This window comes from Theropithecus gelada, chromosome 17, assembly GCF_003255815.1.
Source record: "Theropithecus gelada isolate Dixy chromosome 17, Tgel_1.0, whole genome shotgun sequence".
NCBI classification, from domain to species: domain Eukaryota; kingdom Metazoa; phylum Chordata; class Mammalia; order Primates; family Cercopithecidae; genus Theropithecus; species Theropithecus gelada.
Genome location: NC_037685.1, coordinates 79,399,279 through 79,422,921, shown reverse-complemented (window position 1 = coordinate 79,422,921; position 23,643 = coordinate 79,399,279). Strand labels below are relative to the sequence as shown.

The following is a 23,643-nucleotide window of genomic DNA, read 5'->3' as shown; positions in this document are numbered from 1 at the left end:
AAAATTCTTTTAAATATCTTATTTTCAAAGTTAGTATCTACAAAGATGTATTAAAAGAAAGCCTCTCATTTTAATTGGTATTGTTCTCATTAGTGTGTCCTGTGCCCTAGGAACGATAGTTTTAACACCTATCTCCTGAATATTTGTCTTCTTTCAAAATCCCAGTTCCTTTTCCTATCAATGGGTCTGGCAGCAGATACCGGGAAATGTTACACTCACTACCATAGCTACCGAAGACAACTCAGTAGTAGTCAGTCAACATTTTTCTCTTTCCTGATGTGCCTTCCATCTACTATACTTGGATTAATTTTTTTTCTAGTCTCAGAGTAGTTTTGAATAGAATTCCACTTACCCTAACATTATATCACTCTGTATAACTTGAAAAATGACACAGTGTTCTTTATTAAAATTCTGATTTCCAGTAATGGAAACTTTTGTTTGAAATTGTTTTAAGATTTGCAACTAAGGAAAGTTTAATAATGGCAGAATCAAAGGTTATTCCTTAAATAAGGGTGATGATGTTTACATATGCTAGGTTTATAAAGCCTTTCCCTATATCTAATACTCCTAAGTAGTTCCTCTTTGTAGTTCTGCTAACGTATTTTGTAACTGTAGCCATTTGTGTTGAATGTGGTCAAGCAATGTTTCACTTCTTAGTCTTTCCGCACGAAAGATCACAGGAAGAGTAAAAATGACCTTCACTTTGCATCATACATTTAATCCACAGATGTTTGTAGGTAAATAATATAATCTTGATTGAATTATATTTTAAATGCATAAATAAACCTGCCAACGGAAGAGATTATACATTCTTTTATAGAATGAAAAGACTTCCTGCAGTGTAAACAATTGTTTCTTTCATTTACACATAGTGAAATAAGTACTTACTCATTTCTGCCAGTTTCTGCTGAAATTTGGACTCCCCTGGGAGATGTTTACTGCAGATTTAAAAAAATGTAAAACATTTCATGTGTATTTATAAAAGGAAAACTCAAATTTCCAGTAACTGACGCTTTCGATGCCTTATTTTAATGCTATTATTTTAGTGAGTAGCCTTTAATTTTAAAACTTAAAAACTAACCATCTAAAACATAAATGTCACAAATTTATGATGCTATATATTTTTTCAGTGGTTCTTACAAAACATAGTGGTTAATATTTTTAAAGAGTAAACATTTTTAAATTTAATGTTAATAACAAAATTTTATGAATAGCTTTGTAAAAAAGATCAGGGTTTATTAGTTATCTTCACTGCTTGTTGGTACACAATTCGTAAGGTGTTTTTAACTTTGCACTACCCTCATATCTATTATTTTGAGTCATTCTCACAGCTGCCAAATAAACTTGGCAGGAAAGAAAGTGGTATAAGTCAGGAGCAGTGCTAAGACTCTGGATTCCCCAGATGACCATCTCAGCTACTGGAAAACATTCAAAAATAGTTCCTACCTTCCATCTGCTTCATCTGATCCTTCAATATCAAAGCGTAGTTTTTTCAGCGGTTTAGGAGGGTTGCTTCCTTCAGCACTTCTTTTGAGCACACGGTCGCTGTTACACACCATCTGATTTATTTTCTGGAACTTCTCAGAAGTCTACAAATTACATAATTCTTTACTTTAAATCATTAAGTGCCAGTGTTTTGTAGTTAGCAACCTCAAGTTATAGTTTGAGGTGTGTCAAAAATCAGGCAGAGGTAATCACTTCATTTTAATTTTCTGCTTCATTGGACCAAATAAAATATATGAAATATCTAAAAATCAGAATAACTACCTAATTCCCTCCCCAATTAAACACCCACTCTTTGTAAATCCTCCTGTCTTTTCCCATGCAGCTCACATTCTTCCTCCAGCAACTGCCTACTCTGCAAGTGCTGGTTCCTCATTTTCAGGACCCACTATACAGGACTACTTTTCAGAAGTAGGCAAGTCAGAACAGCTTTCTGGAAACTTGCTTTTGTCATTTTTTTTTTTCTTTTAGGCTATTACATAACCAGAGGGAAGGTCACAAGAATTTGATAAGAGATGATGTGTTCAACGAATAATAATTTTTTATTCACTTTGTGGGTATTATGTTGACAAGTCATATAGACTTTCTGATAGAAATTATATCTGATTTGACTGATAGATTCAACAGTGAGAATTAGCTTTGCCAATTATGCTTTATTTTCCAAAAATTAAATAAGTGAATTCTCCCAATATTAAATTCAAACAGGTTTTGATGGTAAATCTATCTGGAGCACATATACAATTTAACAAAAACTAAATCCCATGCTGCTATTAAATGTATAATATTTTAAATTATCAGCTTTAAGATGTGGAAGTACATTCAACTTTTTCCCAATTATTTTAGAGGTTATGGCAAGCAAAAATGTTTGAAGACCACAATGTGATACCTAGCCAGCTCCAACTGTCCTTATAAGGTCCCATAGCTCCTTTGTAAAGCCTCACAGCTGCAGCCCATCATGAACTATTTGTAACGCACATTTTAACATTTAGTCATTTGGCATACAAACTTTTACCTCTCGCTAGTTACTTGAGGCAGTGTGGTGGGCAGCCTCTCAGATGGCTCCCAATGACCCCACCTCCTGGTATTCACCTCCTTGTGTAATCCTCCTCCCCTCATGTGTGGGCTAGATCTACTGTTGTCTTGCTTCTAACCAAAATAATATACCAAAAGTAATGGGCTGTCATTTCCAGAATTAGATTACAATAAGACTGTGACCCATCTACCCCTCTCTTGCTCTTTATTTCCCTGCCTCCCTCAGAGTCCCTGCTCTGGGCAAAGCAAGCTGCCATGTTGTGAGTAGCAAGTAGCACTATGGAGGGGCCCAAGGGCAACAAACCAACAGGCATCGAGGATCAGCCAACAGCCGTTTGAGTAAGTCTGCCAGTGAATGCTCCTCTAGTGGAGCCTTGAGATGACTGCAGCCCCTGCTGACACCTTGATCACAGACTTTGGAGAAACTCTGGTCCAGCTAAGTCATGCCTAGATTATTGACCCACAGAAATGGAGGTAATAAACGTTTGTTTTAAGTCACTAAGTTTGGGGGTAATGTATTATGTAGCAATACATAATATAGGCAGTCTTCGCATTCCTATAAGAATATAAGCTCTCTGGCCAGGCGCAGTGGCTCACATCTGTAATCCCAGCTCTTTGGGAGGCTGAGACAGGGGATCATGGAAGCCAGGAGTTCAATACCAATCTGGCCAACATAGCAAGCCCCTGTCTCTACAAAAAATTAAAAAATTAGCTGGACATGGTGGTGCATGCCTATAGTCCTGGCAACTTGGGAGGCTAAGGTGAGAGGACTGCTTGAGTCGAGGAGTTTGAGGTTACGGTAAGTAGGTGACAGAGGGAGACACTGTCTCTAAAAATAAAAATAAAAAAATTGAAAATATAAGCTCTCAGGGGAGTGGAGATGGTGCAACATATTAATAGTAATGCATACTGAATATGGGACTGCTGAATTAGTGACTTTAATGGAAGGCCAACTAGTGTTGTAGATTTGCAGCCTAGAATAAATGTTTCAAAGCAAAGCTTTCCCTTGGATCTCCTAGAATGAAGCCCTGCCACTTTCATTGAGGCAGGATCTCATGTAAACAATTCCTAATCAGTGTACCAGAAAAAGAATATCCTAGAAGTCTGAGAAGTCTGAGAGGAAGGATAAGCAAAAAGTGCATATGTATGGAAGGAGACCAGTAGGCAGGGACAGGCTGGTGACATTTGGATATTGGGCTTACATTTTGGAGTATCTTATTTCAAATCACACTCATAATGAGTGGATTTCAAAACTGTTTTATAAAATTCCTGTGAGGTTATGTACATACATACATGGTATCATAGAGAGATATTTGTTCTTTGTCCCCGGTTCCTGGAACAGAGCTCCTAAAACCCTTTGAATTTCCTGAGTGATAAGGGTAATGGGACCCTCTTTTGTTCTAATGAGGTGATACTTAGTGCATACCTAGCTAATTTAGGATGAAGCTGGTTGCCAGAAAGACCAGGTCTTGAGCAGAAGCTTGGAACTTTCAGCCCCACCCTCTATCCAGGGATGGGAGGGGGTTGGAGATTGAGTTAACCAATTATGCCTACATAATGAAACCCCTATAAAAACCCCTGAACAATAAGGTTGGGAGACCTTTGGAGTTGGTAAACATGTCTAAGTGCTAGGAAGGTGGTGCACCCCAACTCCCCAGGGACAGAAGCCCCTGTGCTAGGGACTCTTCTGGACCTCACCCTATATAATACTTCTTCATCTGGCTGTTCATTTGTATCTTTTACGCTGAACTGATAATAGTAAGTAAAATATTTTCCAGAGTTTTGTGAGTAGTTCTGGCAATGGATCAAACCTGTAAGGAAGAGGCACTACTGGAACCCCCCAACTTTGTATCCAAGTCAGAAGGAAGTGTGGTGTAGCCTGGGGACCTGACGCTTGTGACTGGTGTCTGCAGTGAGACCAGTTTTGTGGGACTGAGCCTTGAACCTGTGGAGTCTGATGCTGACTCTGAGTAATTAGTGTCAGAATTGAATTGAATTGTAGAACACCAGAGAGTTGAAGATTTGTGTGAGAAAAAAATCTTACACATTTGGTGACAGAAGTGTTATGAGCAAAAACAGCTCACGTATATACGTATGTATATACACAAATGTATATATGTATTATATAATCTCAAATGAATATTTAGAAAAGTTTTGAAGTTCACCAATTAGGAGTATGATTTGAGATTAGGAGTATGATATATATATATATATCTCATAAATTTATATGCAATATGCCTGGATGAGGTGTTTGAATAATTACATTTAGAAACTCGAATTATAGAAAGCTTTAATTTCTTTTATACTTACAATGCATACTATTATATTTCATAGAAAGAAAATACTCACCCCAAATGATTCACCAATTGATACTAAGATTCTGTCAAGTTAAGATGAAATGCCAATTAGTAATAAAAAATCATATACAATTTTGCAGAGACGAGCATAGATACATCATTCTGAACTATTAGGAATACTAAATTAAAGGTTACCTCTACCCTAGAACTACTCACAAACTATATTCATTTGGGAATTATTGTAACAGTGCCCATTTAATCATATACTCACCTAGTCTCTTAGTTTTACAGCAAAAGTTATAAGTCTGCAAGAACATATTCTGCTATTGCCCATATTTAGGGAGGGCAAAGGAAAGTTTCAAGTTTACCCCTACTGAGTTCTTCGTAAATCAATGGGTAAGTTATCAAATTTCTTTCATATTTTCTCATTTAAAATTCAAGTAATATTTGGAAAAAACTTACAATATTAAGTAATAATCAGAATTCTAATTAGCCTCTATATTGATATAGTAAAGGCTATCATATATCATATATGGAGTCAGAAATCTTTATTAGTCTGTCTTTATTTGAACCATATAATTTATGTTCTTGATAATAAATCTGAAGAACATCATTAGACTGACATGACTCAACAAAGATTTGAAAACATGAACACGGAACTAGTGAATATAGAGAATTTTTTGTCCTCTAATTCCTTGATAAGTGGCCATCATTCTACATATAATATTTGATTAACCAGAACACCTAAATGTACTAGGTAGTGTTAAGATGCTCTCCTAATGCCTGGTCAATGATTTATTAGTTAGGATGTTCAGAATGTGACTTTCTTGCTAAAGAATACCAACACAGAATTTATTTCACTAAGGATCAGCAAGTAGCCATCATTATCACCATAATATGGACTAATTATCACTATTAAAGAAAACTACCTAAGTATACATTTTCATATAGTGGCATGGAACAATGTAAATTTTCTTAAATAGACATGACGTGGCATCTTAGCAGCTTAGAACAAGTAGTAGGTATCAGTACACAGATATCCAACTACAAGAACACCAAATAAATAAAGGATGATACAGAGGCACATGAGAGCATTTGTATCATATTGCCAATTATTTCTCACTTCATATTTTTCTGTAGAGTGTGAAATTTTTGTAATGAGTACATACTACTTAAATAATTAAATATACCATGCAAATGTTTTCTGAAAGGCCAACATATTCCCCTTTTCTTGCCCATTAGGTACAACCATATGGGCTGATAATTTCTGAGATGAGACTACATTAACTATACTAGCTAATCTGCCTCCTACTTTACACAAATAAAGTCAGTTTCAAATAGCCCGTGATAACATATAATTAGTCAATTGAAGCACTTCAAAGCCAGAGAGCACTTGTTGGATGTGGAAGATAATATAATGATTTGTAGTTGCACACAACCTTTCATCTGAGCATTTAAAACAGCTTCATACTCATCATTTCCCTGATCCACAGCACCCTTGTGAAGTAGAGATAGAGACCTGCCCAAGGTAAAGTGGTAAAGTGGCCGCCAGCAGGATTAGGGATGGATCTCTAAAGACTTAATTGACAGTAATCTACATTTAATATAACAAGCAAAATGAACAAAATCCACAGGAAGCAAAATTTACAGGACATCCAATAAACTACAAACTAAAAGTACTCAACCTAAAGTAACCTGCTTTGTTTAGCAGATTGGCTACTTAGAAAAATATGAAAGTGTTTTGAAACATATAACCAAACTGGTTCTCAAACTGTTTACAAAAGAAGATACCCTAACAGTCAGGAAATCTGATAAGTAAATGTGTAAACTCATCCAAGTAAATAGATTTTCTTTCTCTCCATATTCTTATTGTGTTACTTAAATAAGCAAATAGAGTTTCAAGAGTCTAGCTTATTTGAAATGAAGAAAGCTTTATATTTTTTATTCTTGGATCAAAACAATCGCCCTCTCATTCTTTACCACTTCCATAAAGAGAAAACACACACCTTGATCTTGGAGTCATTTTCGTTGGTGTTGGCAGACCTTCTGAAATTTTATATGGACTCTTCAGGGGTGAAATATAGATGTTCCCTCCAGGAATCCGTAAGGGCGAACTAGGAAACTTGTAAGGACTTCGAGGAATGTGAGGTATTGGTGACAAGGTAGGGGGCTAGAGCAAAAACAGAAAAGTAGACCATTTATTTAATGTTTTGGTGGACCCATTACATTAGATTTTTCCAGTCAAAGGATACTTTCGACCTACCCTGGTGGAAGCATACTGCAAAATATTTGTTTTCAGTCTCTGCATGAAGACCGAGTTATAGAATACTATAATAGAATCATACTCCTCTTCTTTGATCAAAACACGTTTGAATGTCTGAGAAAGAATAGTAGAAAAAAAAAAAAGTAAAATTTACTTGTTAAATGAATTTTAAAATTTCTACCTTTAGATTTTCTTTTCTAATAGTTTATAATACTTTTTGACTGATAAGAAGCACATATTATAAAAGAAAAAAAATAATCTAAAATTACTTCTTAGGCTTGGATTATAGCTGCTCTCCGAGAAGTGAAATGTCACAGAATGATTGAGAGAAATAGCCAGGCAGCAGCAGATGGAATAGCTGGCCATCTAAGAAGACAGGAGTAGACAGGCTAGTAGAATGGAAAGCATGATCAAAGGGAATCAAAGGGCCAGAGCTGAGCGAAAGCCAATAACATTATGTATCAATATTTGGACTACATTCTCTGGCCTGTACCTCCTGGTATTCCCCCCAATCTATAAGGGTTTAAGTATGCATTACTCAATTGCAAGAAGTAGACATTTAGTAAAGGCACTATATTTTAGTGATAGATTTCACTCAAATTTTAGGTAAAAACACAGAGGTTATATCAGATGCCTCTGATATATACAATTAAAATGATTGAATTTAGAAAAGAACTTCAAACATACAAACAAAAATGACTTGGTTTGTATTACTTTTGAAAACTCCAATAATAAATGGGAAAAATATCCCACAACTCACTTTCCACAAAACAATATGAAATATGTCATACCAAGTATATTTTACTACTACTATATCTCTAAAGGGAAGGTAAACCAGAAACACAAAATGTGTTTATACTGAACATTTTTATTATTTATTTGCAAGGCTGCATTTATATTGGCTTTTCCTATAAACTAATACAAATAACGTCAAAGAATATCTAATGTTCTATGACTCATGTCAAGTTTATTACAAATACCTGCCTATTACAGGGATAAAGTATTACTTGTTAACTTTATTAAAAAATATGGATATGGAAAATTTCATTATTTGCCTTATCTTTCCAATTCTATTTAAGTTACAAATAAATAATATAACAATTTTCATTTGTGAATTTACAAAATAAGGTCAGAATATATGATCTCATTAATGAATAAAATTACCTATGTTATGGATACGGATTTATCAAAAAAACTTACTATGGAAAATTACCTACCTCCTGAACAGCATGAGGAAGATCCTTGTATGCTGTTACGATGATTTTGAATTTAAGGTCTATATTCTTCACTTTGCATATGCCATACATGGAACACATCATAATCTAGTAAATAAATATGATGTAAAAGTAGTCAGAATTTTATTACATGGTTTTATTCTTAAAAAATACCATTTTCTTTCTTTTAGCCTCAAAAAAGAAAAGTTTAATTTCCTACAGAGTTATTTCTTTCCACACTGAGCTCAGTTTGAAATTCTACATGAAATGTTTAACCCAAAGTGTGTTTAAAGAACAAAATGCAAATCACAAGGCTCAATTATTCAGGACTGATCACCTGGCTTGTAAATTACCCTAACTTTGGCTCTTGTCCCTTAAATGTTTCCCAGAAAAGCTGAAACTAGAATCAATTAATTTTGTATAACTAGCACTTTAAAAAGCCAGATGTGAAAACGTTTCAAACTATCAGATAAAATAATATTGAACACACTTGGTGGTGGTGGTGAGGAGGCCATGGTGACTGGAAGGGCATGTAAGAGAGTCTTATGTGTTGCTGACAATGTTTTGTTTCCAGATCTGGATGCTGGTTATATAACTAAGTTCAGTTGATGAATTTTTGTTAGAATGTATCCTTTTGATACACAGGTTTTTACATATGTGTATTACATTTCAATAAAAGATATTTTGAATGCAAAACTAAGTTCTGAAAATGATTCCCTGTGACTTTAAAACATCAGACATTATTTGTATGAACTTTACAGCCTAATTTAAGTACTCATTACTTCTGCAACATTCTTGCTCTTACCTACTATTGCCAAGAGTGCCAAATAATCATCTTTTGCTTGGCATCCTACAGCCAAGTGTAGACAGTGTAGTACTGGCATAAGAATACCTTATGTAGATCAATGAAACAGAATTGAGAGTCCAGAAATAAATATTTACATATTTACAGTCAACTGATTTTTTGACAACTGTCAATGAGGAGAGAAAAAATCCTTTCAAAAAATGGTGCTGGAACAACTAGTTATCCACATACAAAAGAATGAAGCTGGACTCCTACCTCAACTATATTAAAAAATTAGCTCAAAATGGAGCAAAACCTAAATGTAAGAACTAAAACTATAAACCTTTTGGAGGAAAACAGGGATAAATCTTAACAACTTCAGATTTGGCACTGGTTTCTTAGATACGACACTAAAGCATCAATAACAAGAAAACAACTACATAAATTAGACATCATCAAAATAAAAAACTTGTGTTTCAAAGGACACTACCAAGAAAGTGAAACAACTCACAGAAAGGAAGAAAATATTTTCAAATTATGTATGTGATAAGGGACTTGTATATAGACTACATAAAGACCCCTTACAGTTCAATAATAACAAGACAAATAACCCTATTAAATAATGGGCAGTCTGGGTGTGGTGACTCATGCCTGTAATCCCAGCACTTTAGGAGGCCCAGGTGGGTGACTCACTTGAGCTCAGGAGTTCGAGACCAGCCTGAGCAACACGGCAAAACCCTATCTCTACAAAAAATACAAAAATTAGCTGGGCGTGGTGGTGTGTGCCTATGGTCCCAGCTACTCGGGAGGCAGAAGTGGGAGGAACACTTAAGCCCAGGGATTCGAGGCCGTAGTGAGCTATGATCATGTCACTGCACTCCAACCTGGGTGACAGAATAAGACCATGTCTCAAAACAAAATGGGCTGGGCATGGTGGCTCACACCCGTAATCCCAGCACTTTGGAAGTCCGAGGCGAGTGGATCACAAAGTCAGGAGTTCGAGACCAGCCTGACCAACATAATGAAACCCTATCTCTACTAAAAATACAGAAATTAGCCAGCGTCGTGGCACACACCTGTAATCCCAGCTACTCAGGAGGCTGAGGCAGGAGAATCGCTTGAACCCGGGAGGCAGAGGTTGCTGTAAGCTGAGATCATGCCACTGCACCCTAGCCTGGGTGACAGAGCAAGACTCCATGTCAGAAATAAAAATAAAAATTAAAAAAAAAAAAAATGGGCAAAGGGTCTGAATAGACATTTCTTTAAAGAAGATATACACATGGCCAGTAAACACATGAAAAGGTGCTCACCATCACTAGCCATCAGAGAAATGCAAATCAAAAGCACACTGAGATGCCACTTTATACCCACTAGGATGGCTATGATTAAAAAAAAAGATTAAAAAAGTTGGTGAGGATATAGAGAAATTGGAACCTCATACATTATTGGTAGGCATGTAAAACGGTACAGCCACTTTGGAAAATGATCTGGGCATTCCTCAAAAAGTTAACATAGAATCATCATATGACCTAGCAACTCTACTCCTAGGTATGTACCCAGGAGAAATGAAAACATGTACATAAATGTTCACAGTAACATTATTCATAATGGCCAAAAAGTGGAAACAGCCCAAATGTTTATCACTTCATGAATGATAAGCATAATGTGGTATATACTCATACAATGGAATATTATCTGGCAATGAAAAGGAATGAAGTACTGATACAAGCTACAATACAGATGAACCTTGAAAACATGCTAAATGAAAGAAGCCAAACACAAAAGACCACATATTATATAATTCCATGTGTATGAAATGTCTAGAAGAGGAAAGTCCATAGAAAACAGATTAATATTGTCTTGGGCTTAGGGGGTAGGGGAATAGGGGGTGACTGCTTGAGGGTATGGAGTTTCTTTCTGGTGTGATACAAATTCTAAAATTGATTGTGGTGATGTTTGTACAACTCTGTGAATACACTAAAAACCACCGAATTGTACATTTTAAATGGGTGGTTTTTATGGTGTGTGAATTATGTCACTAAAGCTATTAACTATATATATGTATATATATATTTTTTTTAATTAGAAAAAAAATTTTTTTGAGACAGGGTCTTGCTCTGTTACCCAGGCCGGAGTACAGTGGTGTGATCTCAGCTCACTTGCAACCTCCACCTCCTGGGCTCAAGAAATACTCCCAGTTCAGCCTCCCAAGTAGCTAGGACCACAGGTGCAAGTCACCACACCTGGCTAATTTTTAAATTTTTTGTAGAGATGGGGTTTTGCCAGGTTGCCCAGGCTGGTCTCAAACTCCCGAGCTCAAGCGATCTGCCCACCTCAGCCTCCCAAAGTCCTAGGATTACAGATGTGAGCCACCGCACCCAGCCAAAAGTATATTGTTCTTATTAACCTATTTTATAGAGAAAAAGGAGGATATGAAAGATAATTCTCTCACTGTAAACTAATTGATTTCATTCATTCATTCAATAGGTATTGTTTTAAATCAACTGATTCTTAAGTCTCATGCTTTTTTCACACTAAAATGATATCCAGCTCACTACTACACAGAAAAAGCCTATAAGAAGATTCTTCACCTATTTTTTTACAGGTAAGATCTTTTGTCTCATTAAATAAGTAGTTACTAAAATATACTCTTGAGTGTTAAAGCTTTAATTTGTAAGAATTACAACAAAAATGTAAATGGTAGCCAAAAAATGAACATATATTAAGTCTAATAAATTGATCTAGTTTCTCATTTGAATCTAATATTTTCTTTAGAAATCACTTAACAAGGCTGGGTGCGGTGGCTCAAGCCTGTAATCCCAACACTGTGGGAGGCCGTAGGCAGATGGATCACCTGAGGTCAGAAGTTCGAGACCAGCCTGGCCAACATGGTGAAAACCTGTCTCTATTAAAATACAAAAATTAACCAGGCGTGGTGATACACGCCTGTAATCCTAGCTACTTGGGAGGCTGAGGCAGGAGAATCACTTGAACCTGGGAGGCGGAGGTTGCAGTGAGCTGAGATTGCACCACTGCACTCCAGCCTGGGCAACAGAGTGAGACTCCATCTCAAACAAAAAAAAGAAAAAAGAAAGAAATCAGTTAACAAGTAAGTAGGGAGGAGAGAAGGTGAAGTGCTTGATTTTCTTACTTGGTCCAAATGCCTGTCTCTCATGAGTTCATACTCATACTGCAGCGTATGCTGGAAAAGGGTCCAGATGATGTGTTCTAGTTCTGGGTGCTCAGATAGAAGGCGTTCACATAGTGTATTTAGCCGGAGATAGGCTAGCCGATACACTGTGGGGATAAGAAGAATTAGTCATTTTTACTGTTCATTTTGAATTACAAGTAGATTTTTTTCAAATCATGAAATTGCTCTGATTATAATGCTGTTAAGCAGCATTTTAACAGAAACCTCATTTCTGCCACTTTCCCCCACCCCCCCTCCCCCAGAGAAACACGTTTACTGGTTTATTATGAAGGATATTACAAGGGATACAAATGAAGAGATGCAGAGGGCAAGGCATGTGAGAAGGGGCATGGAATTTCCTTGCCCTCCCCAGGCATGCTTTTCTCCAGGAACCTCCAGCTGGGCAGATACCCAGAAGCTCCCAGAACCAGGTCCTTTTGAGTTTTTATGGAGGCTTCACTATGTAAGCATGAGTTTTTTTAAAAAAATAGGTGTTTGGGGGAACAGGTGGTGTTTGGTTACATGAATAAGTTCTTTAGTGGTGATGTTTTAAGATTTTTCTACTACTATTTTCCTTAAAAATAATTGATTCCTTGTGTTAGCACAGTTCTAGGTACATATAAGGCAGAATGATACATGCTGAATTAACTGTTATGGCATGAAATTGGGGCAGAGGTGGGAAGTAGTGGAGGAAAGGTCATAAGACACTGTAAAATTAGGCCAACCCAGTAGGGTTTGTTTCAGTTCCATTAATAATCACTCACCATTGGTCATTCCCACTATCAATATTAAAGAGGAACAATCTTTTTTTTTAAATTATATAATTGCCAGTGTCTATGAATTTTTCCAGTCCTAAAAAAATTAAACCACACATTTCTCTATAAAATACCAATGGAGCATACTGTGTTGAAAAATGGTAAACTTGTAGATTACCTAAGTGTAAAATGACTGCAATATGTAATTTATTTAGTCTATAAAAACTACTGAAAATGCAAATTTGGCAAAAAGGAATCCATAAAATTGAATTTTCCTTCATCTACTTTAAATATCATATAAAGACCCTTTATATGTCTCTTTCAATGACTTGCAAAAGCTAATTTTAAATTTTTAAAGCTAACAATTTATCTCAGTGGTCTTAAACTTTAGCATACATCAGACTTAGCTGGAGGATTGTTAAAACAAGGTTTTGGGGGGCCCTATCTTAAGAGTTTCTGATTGAGCGGGTCTAGGTTGGAGCCCCAGAATTCTCATTTCTACAATTTCCAGGTGATGTGGATTCTGCTGGTTGGGAATGACACTTTGAAATCCACTGCTCTAACCTAAGGATAATATCTGACAATATGCCTGTAAAGCTCAGCATAATTCTTACTTGAATAAAATCAGGAAAAAGATTATCATGGAGGAACATGACCTTTTACTGTCTTTCAAAGAGCTCCAAGTGGGTGTACACTAGGAAGTATATGCGCGTGCACAGACACTCAAATCAACCTCCCCACCCCACAATATATATACACACTCAGAGAATGCTACATGACCTGGTTACTGGCCTTCTTAAAGGTCCTGAAAATATCCACTAAATGTGTCTGCAGTAGGCAACACCACACTACTTTTGTATGTACATCACACCGGCTGCAGCAGGGAGGCATGGATGGGGCGGCATGCTCCAGGAAGCCTGGGGGAGCCGGGGACAAGTAGGAACCCCGCCCCTTCCGAGTAGGGACAGGAGCTCCCCAGTGCTTCTGCAGCTGCCCAAGCCACCGCTGCAGACCCAGGCATCCCTGCTCTCAGGGCTGGGGAGCAGGTGGGATCCCACCCTCCCCAGTGCAGCTGCAGCCACCCAAACCATGGCTGTGGACCCAGGCATCTCTGTACTCTTGGGGGCCCGGGAAGGCACCCCCCTCACTGCCACCGCCCTCACAGGCTCAGAGGTGCCTGCTCCCACTGCCTGGTTTCTCCCTGCTGCCAGCGCCCACTCCAATCTCAGAGCAAAGTCAGGGCTGAGCCTGGGTGCTGTCACAGCCCAGCCAGGTGTGCGCACGCTCAAGGCAGCGCTGACACACCAGCCCCCTGCTGCCTCAGCCCTCTCCAGACTTTGGGCGCTGACAAGCATGGGGGAAGCCAAAGCGGGGGCTGAGGGCAGCTTGGCACTGGCCTGCAGGTGCCCCTTGGCGCATGGATGGCAGCAGGAGGCAGATGGGCCTCCTGTTGAGGCCCCACCTTCAGGCCAGGGAGTGCCTGAAGGCTAGGAGTGGGTGCTGCCAGTCCCACAGACCGGAGTGAGGACTTGTGGTACCTTTTCTGGGCCCACTAGTGGCTGCCCATGGACCAATTGATACGTACTTTCTCCCCACTGAGGCCCATAGAAGCCCGAGGCTCAGCCAGAGCAGAGCAGAGGATGAGACAATGGGACAACTAGCTGCAGAGAGGAGCTACCCTCTCTTACTGATAGCTGAACACTTGTCAGGACCAGCAGCTGCAGAGAGGAGCTACCCTTTCTGCTGAGAACTGAACACTTGTTGGGATGACCTGCCTGCAGAGAGGAGCTACCTTCTCTGCTAGGAGCTGAACACTCATCGGGACATTGTGGTTACAGAGAGGAGCTGCCCACTGTGGGTCTTCTTTAAGCTGTTCTATTGCTCAATAAATCTCCCCTTCATCTTGCTCACCCTCCACTTGTCTGTGTACCTCATTCTTCCTGGTTGCAGGACAAGAACTCAGGACCCACCAAATGGTGAGGCAAAAAGGACAGTACCACAAACAGGGCTGAAACGTGCCCCTTGCTCACCATGTTGCGGATAAAGAGAAGAGCTGCGGCCCTTCGCGCAGCCCAGAATTGGGAGCTCCCTGAGCCAGGGCTGTGACTCCCTCTTTGGGGCCCTGTGGTTTCTGGCATCTCCAAGCTTCTGGGGGCCACTTTATTGTTCCCCGATGCCAGCTGTGGAAACTGCTTGTGGTGTGTCTGGTCCAGCTGCAGCCTCACAGAGAGCCAGCACCTGCCTGCCCCGCTGCAGGAGCCGGTATTTCTGACTGTGTGCAATGGCCAGACCTCATGCTTGCTCACACACCCCTCTCTGTTCCACATCTGACTTGCTCCTGGCTGGCATGGGACCCAAGCCGGTAGTGTGAGCCAAGTGCAGCCTGTCAGGCCAAGGGGGTGAAATGAGCCCAGTAGGCCTGAGCAAAACTCGGTCAAAGGCGCCACCGGCCACAGAGGTTTCCGGCCAGAAAAACGACTCTGTGAATAGTCAGGAAAGATCTCACAACATTATCATTTCCATTTTATAAATGAGGAAACTGAGCCACAGAGATATTAAGTGACTTGCCCAGTAATGTACCTAGAAAATAGAAGAAACATGATTTGAACCCAGTCAGCCTAGTTTCAGAGTCCATGCTCTTGAAAAGAATCATCTACTAACCTTTTTTATAAAACAGTGAAAGAGAGGTAGATTTCAATGGCTTCTGGGTCTGGAAGGCTGAGGTTGCTTGTGTCTCTGCATTTGCAGTAGAATTTACACGTGTAGTTGAACCTTTTTTCTTTGGAGATCTTACAGGAGAAAGATACCTAGATATATTTAAAGGAAAAGTCTTCATTTGAAGTTGGCTAAGAATCACAGACTATACACACACTTTAAGTTTGTATACCAAGATACATCTTGTCTATTTAATTGGTATTGTATATCAAATTCACTGAGCAGACTACTTAAATGTAAGCTGGGAAAGATATATTAATAGGAAAACTGCTTGTCATCATCATATCTAACTCTATTTTAATAAATGGCTTTTCCTGGGGATTGCTGCCTTATTAGAAAAAATAGCTATATATGTATAATGTACAATTTTAATAATTATAGTGGGATTGAGACCATAAGATGATTCCAGCTAAAAAAAAAAAAGTATTGATATTAGTGTTACCTTGTTTTTGTGATTCTCCCCAAAATTTTTTTAGTTGTAACTAAATACGGTGATAACTTAGATATGGTTCATATCTAAGATTTCAGTTACACACACAGATTTACACACACCTAAATCACACAGTACAGAATTCTATGAATTAATACTTCAAATAACATTATTCAGACAGATTTACACCTGTATACTAAATATGTCAGGCATAACTCAAGGCAAGGATATTAGCAAATATTATCATTCTGTGCTGCCCCCTATTTAACAGAATAATCTAGATCTACTTTCTGATTTTCTTTTGGTAGTTGGCAAACAAACTTATTTTTAAAGACATGAATTTTAAGAACAAAGGAACAGGAAGTAGAATTTGTACCTTACTATGGATGTTTCTACAACATGTAGTATATTAACTAGTACACTAAGAAAAGCAACTCATTATCACAATGATTTTAGAAGGACCAGTGTCTGGTCTATTTTCCACTTTGGATTTTCATTCAGTTTACTGACAGTATCGTAAACTGGCTTAACTTGGGCAAAGTTAGTCTCTGAAGTTCTAGGTGTAAATATCCAATTACCTACCAGATGTAACTACTTGAATCTCAGACTTAATAAGAACAAAGCAGAGCTCTAGATTTATTTTCCCATCTCAAAGAATAGCTCCACATTACATCTAGTGTCTTAAGTCAAAAATCTAGGAGTTATTTTTAATTTCTCCATTTTACAAATTCCTGAAATCCAATGTAAAACCAATGTAAAACCTATTAATTTATCTCTAAATATACCCCAGATCTCTCCATTTCTATTTCTAACACCATACCTTAGACCAAGTCACTTACATCCCTCATCTGAACTACAGAAATAGTCTCCAAACTGGTCTCCTCGCTTTCTGCCTTGCCCTGTCCCTTTCTTTCCTCCAAACCCACCTGTACTTCAGACAGCAGCCAGAGAGTGGACCTTTAAAAATACAAATTATAGCAAGCTGCATTTCTGCTTAAATGGCTTCCCACTGCCCTTATAGAATCCAAACTCCTTACTATGGCCTGTGGGGACCTACAAGATCTACCCCAGCTTGGCTCTTCAGTCTCATCTTGCACCATTCTCCTCTTCCAATACCCCAGCCACACTAGGATTTCTTTCTTTCTGTTCCTAAATCCAACTACGTTTGATCTGCCCTACAGCCACAGCACTTGCTGCCTGGAATGCACATCATAAAGATTTTTGTCTGGCCAGCATCAGATTGCCCTTCAGGTGTCAGGTCAAAATATCACTTTTTCAGAGAAAGGAAAGTGCCACTAAACATTCTATCACCCTCTCCATTTCTCTCTTTCACAACACTCTGTTTATCTCTTTTATAGCACTTACTATACTCTAAAATCATCTTACATCTTGGTTTACTGGTTCATTGCCTGTGTTTCTCCTCCAGAATGTAAGCTCTATGAGGGGAAGGATCCAGGCCATCTTACTTCTGTATTCCCAGTGCCTACACCACTTCCTGGCAGTTAACAGATGACTGCTTCTTGAATTTAAAAAAAAAAAAAAAGGCTTAACTTCTTTATATAAAGCATTACTTAGGAAACAAATGTATGCATGAAGGCAGGGTCTCCATATGCCAGAAACACTTTAAGTACAAGTTAGCATGAAAATGACGTCTCTGGAAAATGGCCCCTGCACTAATACAGAATACTGTAATGTCAGTTCCTACACACAATTAAACAGAAACAAAATATTAGGCACATTTCTGTGAAAGGCAATGTAGCTACAGTGATTAAGAGCCTGGGCTTTGGGATTAGATAGCTTGGGTTTGAATTCTGTTGACCTTAGGCAAGTTATCTTATTTCTCTAATTCCTATTTTACATTTTAGATAACAGGCTGACAGCAGTATCTACTACCTTACGGATTGTTATGAAGATTAAATGAAAAAATAAATCTTAAGTACTTAGGACACTGCCCAGCACACAGTTAGTGATTGCTTTTGTGAAAGGAAAATAAACACTTGGGACCCCAATTCACTATGCCAAAAGGAAAAAATTAAGCTGAAAGCTGAGTCACACAAGAGACTGCCTTTCCTTTTGTTCCCACACAAATAAATACAGATAAAAGGTTAAATACCTCTACAGATAGCGACTCTAAGTTCACCTTATCTTATGTAAAATGTCAATTCACTCAGCATGAGATGGATAGATAATTGACTATTTCTCTACCAGCTTTTTTTCTCTTGCAACATGTGGATTACCATACCCTTTTTTCTTTCTCCTCCAGACTGACTTTCCCATTTAAATACTGGAGCCCTCAAAATCATCATTGGAGAAAGGCACAGATCTCTCTCCTGGGCATGTCCTTAATCTTGGCAAAATAAACTTCTACATTGATTGAGACCTGTTTCAGATACTTCTGGGTTTACATTTTCTTTTCCCATCATCGTCATCAGCACACAGTAATCAATTGTGTATTAGTCCACATCCTATACTTCTCCCTACAGTTATCCTATGCTTCACTCCAAATGGTCTGACCTGCACGCTCTGAAAAATGTTTTCTGCTTCCTTTCATACTTTTGAGTTCATATCATTCTGACTCTTGGAACACACTCCTCTGTCTCCTCTATCCTCTCCAGTTTCCATGTTGAAATCCTATTCCACCTAAACTGCCAACTCTGCCATGAAAACTGCTCTCATTATGCAAATCCTAGGTGATTCAGTAGCACTCTGTACTCTTTTATATGACTTTATTTGGGTCATGTATCTTTTATTACTAGCTTCTTAAAAACAGAAACAATGTATTATTCAAAATTCTATTTCCTACAGTTTCTTTATAGAACCTTACATCGCACTTATGCTTAAAATCTGTTTATAGTTTGAATGGTCAACATAACATATATTTTGCTTACATATCTGCTGCAGTGTGATTATTCTGGAGAGGAAGATTAAGAGGACAAGCAGATTCAAAGTGATCAGTTGGTCCTTCTCGGTCCTTTGATTGTTTAATAAGATCAAATAAAGGTGAATCCTATAAGAAACATGATGAGATTAAAACCACATTAGTAAGCATAATTTTCCCAGGTACATATCAAAATCATATTGTTTGACATGGTAAGCACTATGAATTTTAGGCACAATTGAGAGTGGCAATTTAAAAGTCAGAATGAAATATTTTTCTCCACTTCGAAATTCCCAATTGACAATTTTTGTACTTTACACACACAAAAAAAGTAGAAAAATGTATAACCTTCAATGCTTATATTAGAAAATAAGTTAAAAGTTACGGGGAAAGACAGAAAAAAAACAAAGAAAGTAAAAAGAAAGAAATGAAGACATGAGCAGAACTTAATGAACTGAAAACAAAGATAAAACACAGTTTGGTCAACGAAGCTAAAAACTGGTTCTTTGAAATAACTAATAAACAAATCTCCAGTCAGATTGATCAAGATAAAGAAAAGAGATAGATAGGCAGTATTAGGTACGAAAAATGGGACAGAATCACAAAGATTAAAAAGATAATAGGGAATTATGAATAATTTTATATCAATAAATTGGAAAACGTAGACCAAGAGGAAAATTACTACAAAAATACAAATTACCAAACCTCAATAAAAAATAACTTACATAGTCCTGCCAACTATTAAATAATTTGAATCAATAATTTAAAATCTTCCCATAAATAAAACATCAAGCTCAATTGGTTTTACTAGTAAACTCTACCAAACATTCAAGGGACAGATAATTCCACTTTTATTCAGATTCTTCCTAGAATGGAAAAAGTAGAAACATTCTTCATCTCATTTTATGAAGCGAGTACAATATTGATACTAAAACCAGTTCAAAGAGCAAACAATCCCCAAAGCTAGCAGAAGACAAAAAATAACCGAGATCAGAGCAGAACCGAAGGAGATAGAGACACAAAAAACCCTTAAAAAAATCAATGAATCCAGGGGCTTATTTTTTGAAAAAATTGATAAAATACACCACTAGCTAGACTAATATAGAAGGAAAGAGAGAAGAATGGAATAAACGCAATCAGAAATGACAAGGGAGATACCACCCTTACCCCACAGAAATACAAACAACCATCAGAAAATACTATAAACACCTCTATGCACATAAACTAAAAAAATCTAGAAGAAAGGAATATATTTCTGGACACATACACCCTCCCAAGACTAAACCAGGAAGAAATCAATTACCTAAGTAGACCAACAGCGTGTTCTGAAATTGAGGCAGTAATAAATAGCCTACCAACCAAAAAAAAAAATCGCAGGATCAGATACATTCACAGCTGAATTCTATCAGAGGTACAAATTTCTACTGAAACTATTCTAAAAATTGAAAGGAAGGGACTCCTCCCTAACTTATTTTATGAGGCCAGCATCACTCTGATACCAAAACCAAGCAGGAGATATAACAAAAATAGAAAATTCAGGCCAATATCTGTGATGAACATCAATGCAAAAATCCACAATAAAATACTGGCAAACCAAATCCAGCACACACCAAAAAGCTTATCTACCATGATCAAGCTGGCTTCATCCTCAGAGTGCAAGGCTGGTTCAACATATGCAAACCAATAAATGTGATTTATCACATAAACAGAATTAAAGACAAAAACCACATGATTATCTGTGGTTGCAAAAGAGGCCTTTGATAAAATTCAACATAATGTTAAAAACTCTGAACAAACTAGGTATTCAAGGAATATACCTCAAAGAGCCATCTATGACAAATCCGTAGCTAACATAATACTGAATGGGGAAAAGGTGGAAGCATTCCCCTTGAAAACCAGCACAAGATGAGGATGCTCTCTCTCACCAATCCTACTCAACATAGTATTGGAAGATCTGGCCAGGATAATCAGGCAAGAGAAAGAAATAAAGATATTCAAATAGGAAGAGAGGAGGTCAAATTATCATCTCAGCCCAGAACCTTCTTAAGCTGATAAGCAACTTCAGCAAAGTCTCAGGATACAAAATCAATGTGCAATAATCGCTAGCATTCCCATACACCAACAATAAGCAAGCAAAGAGTCAAATCATGAATGAACTTCAATTCACAATTGCTACAAAATGAATAAAATACCTAGGAATACAGCTAACAAGGGAAGTGAAGGGCCTCTTCAACAACTACAAACCACTGCTCAAAGAAATCAAAGAGGACACAAACAAATGGACAAACATTCCATGCTTATGGATAGAAAGAATCAATATTGTGAAACTGACCATACAGCCCAAAGTTATTTATAGATTCAATGCTATTCCCACTAAACTGCCATGGGCTTTCTTCACAGAATTAGAAAAAACTAATTCATATGGAACCAAAATTCATAAAATTCATATGGAACCAAAAAAGAGCCCAAATATCCAAGACAATCCTAAGCAAAAAGAACAAAGCTGGAGACATCACACTACCTGACTTCAAACTATCCTACAAGGCTACAGTAACCAAAACAGCATGGTATTAGTACAAGAACAGACACACAGACCAATTAAACAGAGTAGAGGACTCAGAAATAAGACCACACACCTAGAAATAAGACCACACATCTGATCTTTGACAAGCCTGACAAAAACAAGCAATGGGGAAAGGATTCCCTATTAAATAAATGGTCCTGGGAGAATTGGCTAGTCATATGCAGAAAATTGAAACTAGACCCCTTCCTTAAACCTTATACAAAAATTAACTCAAGATGGATTAAAGATTTAAATGTAAAACCAAAAACTCTAAAAATCCTAGAAGAAAATCTAGGCAATACCCATTCAGGACACAGGCATGGGCAAAGATTTCATGATGAAAATGCCAAAAGCAATCACAACAAAAGCAGAAATTGACAAATGGGATCTAATTAAATTCAAGAGCTTCCGCACAGCAAAAAAACAAAACAAAACAAAAAAAAACTATCATCAGAGCGCAGAGACAACCTATAGAATGGGAGAAAATTTTTGCGGTCTTATCTATCTGACAAAGGTCTAATACCCAGAGTCTACAAGGAACTTAAATTTACAAGAAAAAAACAAACAACTCCATTCAAAAGTGGGCAAAAGATATGAACAGATCTGAATTCATATAAATTGGAAACTTCTGGATGACTAAAACTACAACAAACTAAATTAAATGGAATCTTCAGAAGATAAACAACATTGGTTAAAGATGGCAAATTGAATGTATACATTAACTTTCTCTCATAAAACTCCACTAAAATGCCAATAAACTGACTTATTTTAAAAGACATAAACCTTTCAGATACAACATTTTTTATTTTTTTTAAGAGACAGGGTCTTGCTCTGTCACCCAGGCTGGAGCATAGTGACACAATCATGGCCCACTGCAGCTTCCTGAGTAGCTGGGACTATAGGAATGTGCCATGGTACCCAGCTAATTTTCTAAAAAATTTTTTGTAGAGACAGGGTCTCCCTATGTTGTCCAGGCTGGAGATACAAAATTTTGAAAGCTTGGAAGATAGATGCACAAATGGTAACCTACTCAGTAGATGAGAAAAAACTGAATTGGAACTCAGCAGTAAGGAAAGTCAACAGGCAAACCAGATAAACTTTTAACCCACCAAAAGGATGTGGCAGTGGCGATACCAGGTACTTTGGGCAGTAAGGTACTGAGTAACAGGATAAAAGACCTAAAGATATGCAATGGGGATTTCTTAAGAAATTGCTCTATCAAATAACTATACAATGAATTTCACAAACCTCACCCAGGTGCTCAGAGCTTCTAATTAATTTTTAGTGATTTACTCTTACATATGAGTGGCAATCAAATATTTCCAGAAAGTCCCTGATATAAATGTGCCAAAACAAAACAAACAAAAAGGTGATCTGGGAGATGCAGAAACTATGCAGGGAGGAGAAATTTAAAAAGAAAGAAAAAAAACGGCGATTACTCAACAGTTCTTTCAAATAGGAAGTTACTCATACCTAAGCAATACATTCCTAAATACTATTTTTCTTATTTATCCTGCTCTTAATTCACTCAACAACAAAAAAAAAGAATGAAGAACAAGTTTTTTAAAAAGCCATTAGCAATAAAAGCATAGGTTCTGGAATTAGAGATATATAAGCTCAAATTCTTGTTTACTAGTTTGAAGTTTACTAGTAATGAAACGTTTTGCTCTCTGAACCTCAGTTTCATCACTTGAAAAGCAGCAATACAGCACTCATTTTGCAGGATTATATGGTATATCACATGAAGTGACTACGCAGTAGCCACTTGAACATTCAACTCTTTTCTCAGCTTTCAGTGATTTGGCTTGATTATTTTATTTGAATCTCTTGGATGTATGTATGAATGTGTTAAAGATGCGCTTTCAACTCTAAACTTTCAGGAGAAAAAAACTGTCTTTTCTTAAATTTACTGTTTTCCTTTCTATATGTCAAGTAGGTACTTGATAAGTTGTGAATAAAAAGAGGCAAGATAATCATATAGTCATTACACATATCACTACAAAAGTTAACAATTTTCAG

At 37.4% G+C, this 23,643-nt stretch overlaps 1 protein-coding gene across 1 annotated transcript in view; it reads right to left on the bottom strand.

Moving 5' to 3' along the window:
* Positions 1-23,643, bottom strand: part of RB1 (RB transcriptional corepressor 1) — a 170,860-nt gene that overhangs the window by 3,640 nt on the left and 143,577 nt on the right. Inside the window, exons 18-26 of the mRNA XM_025364229.1 lie at positions 19,072-19,190; positions 15,700-15,845; positions 12,245-12,390; positions 8,313-8,417; positions 7,096-7,209; positions 6,839-7,002; positions 4,885-4,915; positions 1,447-1,589; positions 889-938 (exon numbers count right to left, since the gene is read on the bottom strand). Coding sequence (XP_025220014.1) covers positions 889-938; positions 1,447-1,589; positions 4,885-4,915; positions 6,839-7,002; positions 7,096-7,209; positions 8,313-8,417; positions 12,245-12,390; positions 15,700-15,845; positions 19,072-19,190 — 1,018 coding nt within the window. The remainder of the gene's footprint in view (positions 1-888; positions 939-1,446; positions 1,590-4,884; positions 4,916-6,838; positions 7,003-7,095; positions 7,210-8,312; positions 8,418-12,244; positions 12,391-15,699; positions 15,846-19,071; positions 19,191-23,643) is intronic.